The 13292-nt window shown below is 37.6% G+C and overlaps 1 protein-coding gene across 1 annotated transcript in view; it reads right to left on the reverse strand.

Moving 5' to 3' along the window:
- Positions 1–227: 227 nt before the first annotated feature.
- ryr2b (ryanodine receptor 2b (cardiac)) overlaps positions 228–13292 on the reverse strand; it is a 70362-nt gene continuing 57297 nt past the window's right edge. The window contains 16 exon segments of the mRNA XM_028603952.1: positions 228–449; positions 1606–1657; positions 2403–2503; positions 4379–4443; positions 4663–4819; positions 7085–7219; positions 7435–7581; positions 7933–7993; positions 9048–9184; positions 10398–10440; positions 10650–10780; positions 11013–11225; positions 11507–11593; positions 11712–11856; positions 12177–12247; positions 12386–13292. The exon segment at positions 12386–13292 is cut by the window's right edge and continues 379 nt beyond it. Of these exon segments, the coding sequence (XP_028459753.1) occupies positions 354–449; positions 1606–1657; positions 2403–2503; positions 4379–4443; positions 4663–4819; positions 7085–7219; positions 7435–7581; positions 7933–7993; positions 9048–9184; positions 10398–10440; positions 10650–10780; positions 11013–11225; positions 11507–11593; positions 11712–11856; positions 12177–12247; positions 12386–13292 (2548 nt within the window). The 3' untranslated portion in view covers positions 228–353.

Raw genomic sequence — 13292 nt, forward strand, 5'->3', positions numbered from 1 at the left:
ACTCATAATTTTGAGAACAGATCTTGTAATTTTTTTTTCCTATGGTGAATGTAATACGCTTCCGTACAATACTTTTGTTGTGGACTTAAGAAATGAGACTAAGAAATGAGACTTCCAAAACAAGCAGCACATTCATTTCTGAAAATAAACAAGTGGTCTTCATTCTTAAGTTTCCAAAGAATTTAATCATTATAATTTAGAAATACTAAATATAAAGGACATATACTTTGTGGGAAAAACAATAGTGCACACACACAATTCCAAGGTAATTTAGTGAGTCCAAGGGCATCAATCAAGATAGCTTCAGTGTGATGCCATTATCTAGGAAGGCTTTAGATCTCGCAGATTTCCTTTCATCCCAGTTGATCCTCGTATTGCTTACGGAAACAGTCTCCCACAGGGAAGAATTCCCAGCAACGCTCCTGGTACATTTTCCACACATAGGACTCCTGGACAACACACAACAGACAACAGAGTGGTAATATATCTTAAATTCATTAACTATGCCAACTGATGCAACTAACACTTCTTTTCATTAGATGTTAGTAGAATTGATTAGTTGTTTGGTCTATAAAATAGAAAATGGTAAAAATATTCCCTAAGCCCAAGACGACGTCACAGAGGAGTAAATAAACGTTTAAGAAGCTGGAATCAGAGAATTTTTGCAGCTCTAATGCCAAACGCATCCATTCTTTAGTAAAATGACAATCTAAACAGTGTCCACAAAGAATTCTAAGTTCTTCTATTCTGTCTGGCCCAATGGAGAAACATTTACCACATTCCACCAAGCAGCTCCCTCTTTAATCTACACCTGAGAAAAACACCACACTGAAAGAAAACAAACAGTATAACTAGGGATGAGTCCCAGAATCTAACTCCATTTGGAAATAGCACCCAATTGTCCAAATGTTTCAGGCTGATAAAAATAAAACATTTTCTTTTATTTATCAATTCTGCAGCATCGCATTCAACATGCATTCTGGGCCACAAAGATAAAACCATATTATTTCAAATAACAATATATGTATTATTATTTTATATTACACTGGAGCATTTACACTTAAACCTGTCCTCATCTATTGGGAAGTACATCTCTTTTAAAGATTTAAGTTCCCTAAGCATGAGACACAAGAGAGAAAGAGAGAAAGTTGCAGCTCTTTAAAAACACAGTGAAACTTATTTTTTACCCCGCTGATTTACAGTGGAGCACTCCTCTTTGCAAAAAATAATTTAAAATATTTTATACTGAAAAGAATGTATAGCTTAATACTGCAATGGTTTACGAGTAAAATGAGAAATTATAATCATTAAGGGGTGGCCTGGCATGTATTATCATAAAATGTACGTGTCAGGATTGATAGGGCTTTTGAGAGAGAGAATGAATACAGATTATGTCTTAGTTGAAAAGGTTACACTACAGCTTTGTAATTGGGATGGCATAAACTAGAATAAATAGGTCACTGAGACCTGGAGGAACTGTTGTGGAAGGATATATTAAGGAATGTGAGATTTGGCAATGGCGGTAGAATTGTTTGGAAGCTTTAAAAGTGCACACATTGTTCTTACTTCGATTTGATCAAGCAATAAAACAGATAACTATTATACCTGCCCCGTGTGTTCAGTTTCATCCTTGTTGATAAGGTACATCAGAAAAAATCTGAAAGGACACAGAAGAGGAATTAATGTACAGTAGCCACTCACATACCTCCCACACAAAGTTGTAGCATTAAATTAGGAGTTTATGCAAAAGTCCAGGGATTGTGGGGTTAAGGAAACATATTTCAAGTGTCAATTCAACTACCGTCGGTATTTTGACAATCTGGTTAAACATTTACTTTAATGCTTGCAACTATTTGATGATTGACAAGAAGAATGAAGCAATTCATTGTGATGCTTTAGTCTGGAGACCTTTATCAGGTAACTCTAAAATGATGACCACCATACACACATAGACATGAGCATAGAAGAGTCCATCAGTGACAGGATGCAAACACATTGAAGAATCCATACTAATTTAGGTTCAATAAGCTCTTGCCATTCATTAACGCAGTGACCAACCGTGCATCCACACAGGTGATGTACGCTGCTTGTGTTTATATTTGTATGGCGGTGGAGCTTCTTGACATTTTAGGCCAATGGACCAAAAATGTCTACAGAGTGTGGTCTTAAACACCTGTTACTAAGACTGTGAGGTGTGCAACACTCATGTTATGTTAGCTTTCTTATAAAGGTTTAGTGATGGTGGAGCATGCAACATTTGTATGCTTCACTACATCTGTGAAAGGTAACATCACAAATGTGTGCCTTTTAGTGACAACATATCAAGTTGTAAGTTTTAATATTTGTAAAATGATTAGGTCGAGACCCAATGCGTGAAAGTAGTGAGCATTAAATCAACTCACAGGTAGTTGGCCAAGTTGTGCTCCTGTAGAGTGTGAATCTCAAAGCCATGAGGGACAGTATCAAAGTATTCACTTCCTATTCCACATATAAAACATTTGGTCTGCAGGAGGAGAGATGCAAGACATGTAATGATTTAAACAGGCTTGGGCAAACATGATGTTCTCTCAAGTACATTAGAAAAAAATAAAATAAAATCCAAACTTCAAGATTAGAGGCCTTTTAGTTCTCTGTGATTCAAGAGTTGCATTTAGTCTGCTAGCACAACAATATAACACCTTTTAAGTTGTTTTTCTTTTTACAAAGACACTCACAGGATGCCCACAAAAGGCAAAAGACTAAATAAGAGCAACTTAATGCTCCCATGATTACTCGCTAACAGGTTTTCATAAGACACAGAGGGAGGAGGATCTATTTTGAGGGTACTCAACAGTCCAATTTCTTTTGCCTATAATTACTATGTAGCCTTACAAAGGTTTTGTGCTTGTAAAATAACAGGAAAAAAAAAAAAAAAGAGTATTTGTGTTAATGCAATATGTATTTTAGAGGACTCCCATTTAGGGATACAAACTATGAGAGGATGAAAGTAGCAACTAAAACTGATTTATCATTGCAGACTGCAGCAGAGCAAATTGTGTCTAAAGAAAACAGTGCCACACATTTTCACAGCTGCTTTTCCCAGATGTTAAATGTCTGGGAAAAGCAGCTGTGAAATGGTGGCACTGTCTTAATTCTTTTTTAAGACACACACAGTGGCAAACTATAAAGAGACGTAAAAGCAAACATTCATAACAAAATGAAACAACAATACTACTATATACTAAGTAGAATACTGCTCATAATCACAGCCCCTGCTTGCTTCTGTGAAAACCTTTTGCCTGAATTCTTTCTCAATCTGTTTTACAGTCGACTGCACAACAGCTCTCTGTTATTTTTCATGCAACACATTTTTTCCATGTTAATGTACAATGACAGATACTGACTATTGCGTCTTTGCCACTCAAGTGGGAGTGACCATGACTATGCATTCAGTAATGTCACATGTGCGCCATTTATATTTAGAGGGTAGCTCACCACTGTTTGTCAGACCCTCTATGCTGCCTTGTTGCCTCAGTGGTCCAACCTTTGATTACCTGCCTGCCTCTCCTGGACCTGTGGACTTGTTTGCCTGTTTTGACTACATACCTGTTGCTGATTGTCAGCCTGCTAATACAGTCTCTTGTAACCTCACTTGTCCTACCTGCAGAGAGTGCTTTGGTAGGGTTTTGTTTACACCTATTGCAGCCTTTAGAGGCATACCACTAAGGGATATATGCACTGTGGCTACCTACTCAATAAAGCTACAGCCTTAGCCTCCAACAAAACACGTTACTGGCTACTCTGGTTCAGTAACTCTTGAGTGTTGCAATTTGTGGAATCATAATGAAGAAGCATCTTCATTTGTATTCTACTGCATTGAGCCTTCACTTTCTAAGCTCCAAAAAAGGTATCTCTCTCTAACAACACTTTTGTTTGCATGCAAGCAGTGTGACAAGAGTGAAACAAGCTTTAGAGACTGAAAGTTCTCAGCATGGTAGTATAGCACAGTATTATTCCATGTGTGCAAATTGCATTTGAATACCAGGGATTTTTCTTTTCTCTTGAAGATTGAATTTACTGTAATTATTATCCACTAATTATTCAGGAGGAAGAGATAATGATATTGTCTCATTAAGGCCAATCGTACGATCACTACCTGTGACACACGACAGTTGAATCTACTTAATCTTGTACACAAGCACTTACATTACAACTGACCTGAAGCTTACTTGGCTACTGACTATTTGTTATTCAAAAGTCTTTGTATCTAAATCTGATACACTGCATATTGTACAACCTCAAAAATGACTACATATCAGTAGCGTGCTTGTTTGTGTTCAAACGTGTGTGCATACAAGAGAGAGTTTCTCCGTGTGTGATAGAAAGTGTCAAATCTCACCTCCATATCCTCTTTCACCTGCTCCTGCTGGTCACGAAGTTCCCCAAAGGCATCAATTATCAAGCCTGAAAGAAAAGAACACAATTGTGTGTCTGTGTATCTGTTTGTGCACAGGTATGTATGTGCACGGCTGTGCCCGTCTCTTTATGACAGATGTCAGTGAAACGTAATCATTTATTCCTTTTTTCCAAACAAGGGGAATACAATGTATTTGTGGTAAAAACGTGAAAAACATGTAAATGCTGAGCTGTATTTGAAAAACAAATCTGATGTGTATAACTCACCCTGGATGATGGCTAGGAGGATGACAATGACGAAGAAGAAAAATGTGATGTCGAAGACGATGCGTTCCACCTCAAACTCATCTCCAGCAGGGTCATCGATCTCATCACCAATGCCCCCGCCTGCACGCACTCCCACATACATGTGGAACATGTAGCACTGACAGAAAATACATTTTCATTTATTGTATCATGTACTATGCTTTCCACATTATATGAGGATACTTTTCTAGTCATCAGCCAGCCATTTTCCCAGGCTGTCTGCTGTTTGACAAGTAGTATAAGGTGGTATAAGGTAAGGGGAGAAAATGTCAAGTGCCTAAGAGGAATTAGAGTATTGTTTCTCCAAACTCCAAGGATAACACTGTACATTAAAAATTCAAGCTGCAAGACAAAATGAAAATGTATTCCACTCATGTTCATACCTGTCTCCATGCTAGTTGCTTTTGGGAAGAAATTTAAAAGTTTCAAACAGGCAACATTTTTATACAATTTTATAGAATAGTAGGTTTTTAAATAAACATTCTTTGCCTCAGACCGTATTTGCCTGACTATACTGTGCTTCTACGTGCCAAGGATGATATTTTCCACAAGTACCTTAAACAAAAACAAAATAAAAATTGAAACTGTTCAGAAGGAGATTTAACAGTAAAAAGTGAGATTGTGCTTGTTTTCAGATACATATTTTTGCCATTTTGCATTGTATTTGTTTAAATCGTTGTTGTGGTGTTGTAATGATGGAAAGGGATTGCAAAACACTGCTGCTAAAGTGCTGCAAAATTCCAGCATAATCAATAACACAGTGAGTGTGACTGAGTATTTACAGTTTTTTTTCGATTGCTAAACGACAGTGAGCACAACTGGAGTCACATGTGCAAAACTCTAACTCCAGTCTGCACAGCAGCAGTTCATGTGGACCAAACTCTAGTTCGCTTTTCATTGCTTGAACACAGTTTTCAAAACTCTACACACTTATCCCATGACTTTAACCACAACATGCACAACACTGGATTTACAGCACTTTGTTCAAATGCTAACACACTGCTGTCAAAACTGTTAACCACACATTCAGAACAGAATGGATTTCAGTCTGGTGCCTATCAAACACTGCTGATTGGAATTTTAGCTGAAAGCCTAAGCAGGTGTCTTGTTTTAGACTAGTTAGTGAACATATATGGTATTTATACAGAGAAAGCTTAGAAAGCCTTTTTTTGTGTACAAACACCAAATAAGAATGAAACAATTATACACTGTACCGTTTGAGAGAAACAGGTAAAAGAACAAAGATACCAATATGTCCAGGTAAGATGTCTGAGGTTATGTACACAGCTTTAAAAAAAAAGTGAAAAACTCTATATCTTTACAATAGTAAAACTGCGTTCATACGGTTTTTCAGAAAGTAATGGAGTTGAAAGCAATAGAAACACCACATTCAATAGTATTTAGAGATGATGCAGACATCCAATGTGATGAAGAAAACTTGCCACATGATGCTGGAGAGAGGCAGGATTAGTCACACTATTCTTTGGTACTGTTACGTATGTACCTTTAGTTTTTTTCCCCCAGTAATTCCATAAATTACCAGAGACAAAATACTATATTGAAGAAAACTGCTGATTTTCATTCCTTCTTGTTTACCTTACGTAAAAATTGGTATATTATACAATCTATATCTTTTCCTTAAATAAACTATTCAGTAGTGTCAAGTCACTCAAATTGTTCAAACTGTCAAGATGAGAAAGTTAGTATTTTCTGTCTTGGTGTTTGATGCTAGTGTTTTTACCATCAGTGTGTTCTGAGTGACAGTATGTGTTATCTCAGTGAGGCTTGTGCATACTGTTTGGCTGTACTACGCCTGTTTTGAGACGTGTGCTGAGAGTTGTGTTGCTTTGAATGAGTTTTGCAGGTGATGTGAACTGTTTAGCTCAGGTGACTGTTGGTAATGCAGACTGTGGTTTGAGTTTTGCACATGTGACTCCAGTTGTGCCCACTGTCGTTTAGCAATCAAAAAAAACTGTAATGTAATATCCCCTGCCTCCTATAATATTAGGGTTTTATTAAAATGCTATCACTGTCCATACGCCTGCTTATGTGAGTGACAGTGGAGTCCACATTAGAATAGAGCAGGCAGTGAGGTGTTAATGTTGTGAATAGCCAAACAAAGAGCTATGCTGAGGCTTGAGGGACTGTTTTCTATCCATGTGTCCATCATTTTATGGAAAAATAGTGGAAGCATTAAGAAAAGAGGCTGTTCTAACTTGGGATCACTGGCAGGGATCTAACCCTCTCAATCTGAGGTAGACAATGAAGTGTGTTGCTGTGTTTGTGTTAGAAAGATAAACATAGAGAGGAAAGATAGATATGTGGAGAAAGACTGCTGTGTGTGTGTGTGTGTGTGTGTGTGTGTATTGCACATTAAACTCACAGTAAGCATGTCATTGCACTTCATGTCTCTGGTGTCCTTGTCGTCACTCTTGTTGTAAAACTTCCTGAAGAAGTTGAAGGCCACAACAGTGTAGAGATACACCACAACCGCCAACAGGCCCACCGTAAGGACCAACTGACAGACACACACATTATTACAAAGGGAAAGACAGAGGCAGATGGGCGTTAATTCACTTTTTCATCTTAGAAAAGCCCCAATATAATGTGACAGCTTGAAAGCAAACATCACATGCATACATACTGCACATATGAGCACACATTAACACAGATGGATAGAGAATTAAACACACACACACACACACACACACACACACACACACATATACACACCTGTTTCCCATTGTGTGTGACAGAGGAAAGAATTGTACGAAGTGTCTTAAAGCCCATGGCTATGTCCAAAAGGTGGGCAGCAAAGAAGAAGTTGTTATAATGACCCAGAATCGACATGGCCATGTACCAGGCCAGGTACAAAAAGGACTGTGAGCACAAACACACAAAAGTACATACACACATAAAAACAGGCAATATAGATTATAGATAGAGAGACAAATGTGTATTTTAGATAAGGCAGAATCACAGGATATTACCACCGTCACTTCTGTGCAATTGTATCAAACTAAATCTTAGCACAGTAGAACAAGAGATTAAACAAATGAGCAATAAGTCATAAAATATCATATGTTTAACACACACTGCTCTGTCATAGTACATTATCTGTTAACATAAAGTGCAGGAAGTGACACCTTTATCTTGGCATCGTAGGAACAAGAGGGCACACACAAACAAACTAAGCAGATGCCATAAAATATTAGACGCAACTGAACTTACATTGTCAGTGCACACAACTCCTAGTTTCCAGACCTGGTACTTCATGTCAATGCAGTTGAATCTGAAATAAATAGCATCATCACATAGATACATGATTGCAAGAACCTGGAAAATAAGACAAAATGTCCATTGCTAAATTCAGACCCTTCTAAAAGAGCCTGTGTGTTATGTGGCTTCATTTCAGAATGTCCTGTTCCTCCTCAAAGACAACATAATGTTCTAGGACCTTCTTATGTCTGGCATCCCCTGTTATGTAACACACACATACACACATACTCAAAAACACATACACAGTATTATTGAAATGGCTATTTAAAATGGCGAAGACTATTAGTAAGGACAGCAGCAATCCAAACAAAAAAATTTCTTTATGACAATATAATTTACTATTCAGATATGCATTCACATTACACAAGAGGGACGAATAGTCGACAGATTTCTTTTCCCCTACCTAAATCTGACTCTATGAAGAGGACCGTGTTTTATAGGTCAATTGTGTTTTGGAACAATCTTCCAGTTGGGGTTTGTGAAATCAAGGGAAAAACTGGTTTTAAAAAAAGACTAAGACTGTATTTGTTTTCAACATCATAATATCGTCTGGATTGGTTGAGCAAGGTTGTATCATGTGCTATGTTGTTTTGCATTATTTTATTATTACTCTAATCAGTACTTTTTGTATTGTTACTTTTTCTTGTTCTTTTATGTGTATTTATATATGATATTTCTGTGAGTAATTGTGATTGTAATTACTCACATACACGTTTTGTATGTATTGTTTGGACCCCAGGAAGAAGGATGTCACATTGCTATCATCATTGCAGGCTGTTATGTGTACTGCATACTCTTTTACCTGTCAAAGGCCAGAATAATTTTTTATTTATAACAATTATGTAAAACTTGATATGAAAAGATTTAAAGTCCTTTAATGTGTTACATATGACAAATGACAAACAGAAATAAGAAATAAACTGTTTAAAATGCTATTCTATTAAACAATCCCCATTTTTTGTGAAACTGAAATTGCATACAATGCAATATAAAAGGCAGATTAGATAGCTGCAGTTTCCCACAGATCTCTTTAAGAATGCAAGACGACAAGGACTTTTTCTACTCACAGAGCACTCCAGGCAGTCTCTCTTTTAAGCCTCCTCCTTTCTTTTCTCTCAGAGCTGAAGTCTAATGCGGCTTGGTCCAGACCTAGGAGTTCACTTATCTTCTCACAGCCATAAAAGTCACCATACTTATCCATCACCTGACAGGGCAAAAAGACAGGTTTACATAAAACAGTTGTCTCTTCTGTGCCTTTTCAGCTAAATAAAGAATGACAGGAGAAAGCAAGAGGTAAGCTGAATTCTTCTGCACAGTAAGTGCCATAATAAGATGGCAGCTTAGTTCTGCTGACAAGATGATGGTGCTGCTTATGATAGCTACTGAACAAAAAAAGTAAGGCTTTTTTTTTTAAACTCGTGTTGCAGATATATGATTTGTAGGGACATAGTGGTTATGCCCTCCACAGTGGCACATTGGTTGTGTAAATGACTGATGGTAACTTTGTTCTGTGTTATTTTGAATGGGTCAATTTTTTACTCTTTACCTTCCTGCTAAAATGTGTATGCATAGTGAACCTTGGCTAGTAAATATTTACTTCATTCCTATGACAGATGCAAAGTTCATCCTTGTTGTGATGTTGTGGCTCTAAGAAACTTTATGTCACTTTACCAACCAAAGTCTAGTTTTATTACAGAGACACTTTGTTATTATATCTACACCCTCCAAAAAAAAGTGGATTAGCGGAAGCACTTTTTATTATCTATTTTACTGCAGGCTAATGCAGTATTAAACGCAATGTGACAGTGCTAGACGTACTGTATATAGACCAAGTGGCCACTCCAGTGGCAAAAAGCTGAAGCCCATGCTGAAGTGTCACCAATGCCTGCTAGATGCTGGCTCCAAAAAGAATTTAATTAAATTAAATAATATAATTTGGGTAGTAGAGATGGAATATGCTTCTTTGCAGCCATTTGATGACTTTAGGATTTTTATAATCTGAACAAGTTAAACCAGGTACAGTGCTCTAGTTCAATTTAACAGACCTATTATTTTTCTACAGTATATTATCTACAATGTAGTTGAAAATTCTCCAAGTGAACTAAATGTTCCTAAAAAAAGATTGACCAAAAATGAGTTTGTTAAAGCAAAGAATAATATTCATAATACAAGAGGCAATCCAAATGAGAAAGCTAAGTGTTGCCCCGTCTCTGGAGACAATAAAATCGTTTTGGTTAGCGACAGGGGAATAATTACACCTGCCATTAAATGGCTCAATACATTGCAGTTAGTTTCTTAATGAACTGTCACTGAGTGAAATATGCGCACAATTACATACATTCATAAGCACATTAAGAATAGAATGTTTAATATTTTTACTGTGCAAAATCAAAACTGCAGTCCCCTGAAGACCTTACCTTCTTCTTCACAAATTTATCCCAATAATTACTTGGAAATGATCTGAAAAGACAAGTTTCAACAAATATTTTAAAATTTAAATTAAAAACATATTTACCATTGAAACATCACTGTAAACCATTTCTGTGCTGTAGAACTTGTAACATTATTATAAAATAGTACAAACAGCAAGTTTCTCAAACTTAAAGTACAAAACATGTTTAATGTTAATATGACATCAGCCTAGCTGATTTATGTATCTGTGAACATACGGTGCGTTAATGACCAGTCGGTCCCATTGCCCTTTGATGTCCTCCTCAGCGGGCTGCTCTGTGACATACAGCCCGTCAAACTCCAGCCTTCTTGCCACTTCCTTCTCACGTTTAAAGATCACCAATGGTAACTGCCAATAAAAAGCACTACAGTGATTACTTGAGTCCGGTGTTGAGTTGGCAAAATTTCAAATCTCAAACAAATTTGGATTAGCTGTATGGGTCAAAGCCTATCTTTGTTAGCAATGTGCTTAATTGTCATTTCTTCTGTGGTTTAAAAATATATTCTAGGTCTATATGATGGAGAGATGCTGATTCAAAATAGTGAAAGGGGTTCAAAAATATGTGCTCGAGCCAGTCTACCTTGAGGCAGTAGTACCCGATAATACAACAGAAGGAGATGATTGTGTGAGCTACAGCCAGGAATCGGAGCGACGGCTCCATGTATCCACTGCTCTCCTCCAGCACAAAATAATCTCTGCCCTGTTTGTCGTCGTCAGCAGCAGAGTCCAGATCCTCACTGTTACCAGACGTGACCACTACTTCCTCTTCTTGTGATGCAGGCAAGGATGCTACCTGGGTAGACCGTAAGAGAGAGTGACTTCACCAAAGACAGACAAGCATACTTTTTTTGACAAAATATGAGAAACAGTTTATTAATTGCAATACAATTCGAAAGCACCAAACTAAAGCATACAATAGACCATAGAGTAAGATAAATGTATCGAAGTTAAAGTGCAATATTTCCCTCTGAAATTTCTGAAGTTGAAGTACTTGAGTACATGCACTTAATTACTTTCCAAATTTAATACCACTGCAAATGTAATTTAGAATTTCTCTCACAAGCAAACTCTCACCTTGTAGAAGAGGAGGATGAAGTTGATTGCAAAAGCAACAAACAGAGCCAGTAAGCGCATATTATAAAAATTCCTTGCAAAGTAATTCTGGAAAAAAGGGGGAAAAACATTCAGATGTTTTGTACATAATTTATGCCTGTGCATGCAAATTGACGTACTTGTAAGCGTGCATCTGTGTTGGTATGTGTATGTATTTGTATATTACCAGCAGGCTCTTGTTATGAGTGCTTATCATCTCCCAGAAGGCAGAGTTTTGGCTCTCTGGTTCCTCTGACTTATTAGAGCATGTCTTGGCTTTCCATTCTGCCTCTGCTTTCTCTTTTGTAATTTTCTTCTCAGATTCCTTCCCTCTACAATACAAACAGTCCAAACACAAACAAAGGGAAGGTCAAAGATCTGAGGTGATGAAACTAACCTTGTACTTCTTAATAACTTCAAGTTTTTTAATGAAGTGTGACATCAACATCACTGTGCTTAATTTTACAATGTAGTTGTTATTGGTTTTAGACACACCATGCACTACTACCTAGTGCATTGTAATCTAATGCAATGCTTATGTATTGCATTACATTAGTAAGTATTTTTTTTCTACATTAACCGACTAGGCATCTAATACTTAAGTTGTTATGAGAAGTTAAATAATCCCTCTGAGGATTCAATGGGGACTCACTTTGCGTCCTTTAATTCAGGCATTGTCTCATCTTCTGTTTTTCCCTCTGTGGCGGTGGTGGCCTTAAGTTGCTGTCAGCAAAATTCATGTGGAAATCAAACATGTATATAAATCAGTAAAAGTATCAAAGCAATATAAAAATTAAGAAAATGATGCTGAACAAAACTTTGGACATTGTCTCATATCCAAAGATACAAATGAATCCATACCGTCTCCTGATGCTTCTCAGATAAATCAGCGATGGAAATTGTTTTGGAGGTCAGGTCAGTCAGACTAGCGGCAAGGTCTTGTGTTATAACTCGGTATTGACCTTCCTCCTTCTTCACCTTGAGGCCGAATATGTCTGACAGTACGTCCACCTCCCTGGAGGAGGTCCCAACTGCCACATGCCCAAACTCCATCAATTCTCTTTGGGAAGAGAAACTGGCAGAGAACTTCCTCAGCCGATCCACACCACTTGGCACCTCCATGACCTCATCAAGAGTTGGCTCAAGGATACCACTGAGCAAGTCCGATATACTCATCATTTTGGCTCCCTCTATGAGCCCACCACTAACAAAGACTATGTAAAGCACGTATAAGATGCTGCGAATAACAACACAAATACACCGGACCTGAGCCTTAAAAATGAATGCGAGGAAGAACACGGCCGACATGAGGATATCCTTCAGGGTCATCTTCATCAATGCCTTAAGGTTTTTGACAGAAAGTAGAGATATCAGCAATAACAACCAATGATACATGAAAAACATTCCTTTGTTGTTCAGAGCTTCTTCTTCACACTGTCTCTTTTCCTCTCCCCCTTTGTCAGCATACCTCTCTCCAGTGGCAGAGCCAGATATCTTGGCTGCTAGTTGCATCTCGAAGATGGTATCCTCACAGAAATTGACAAACATCTCCATTTTCTCCTTTTCTCCACCCTCATTGACCACATCAAAAACAAACTGCCTCTTGGACTCTTTGACCTGAGGCTTCTCCCATTGTGTGCGGCTGGATTCACTGATCTCAAAATAGACACGTTCAATGCGCTTCCCACTGCCAAGGATCTCAATACGTCCTAGGTAGGGCTGGAAGTAAGTCAAGACACACTCTGCCAGTTCCAAGAATGTCCTAAGT

Source organism: Perca flavescens, chromosome 17 (genome assembly GCF_004354835.1).
Source record: "Perca flavescens isolate YP-PL-M2 chromosome 17, PFLA_1.0, whole genome shotgun sequence".
Lineage (NCBI taxonomy): Eukaryota > Metazoa > Chordata > Actinopteri > Perciformes > Percidae > Perca > Perca flavescens.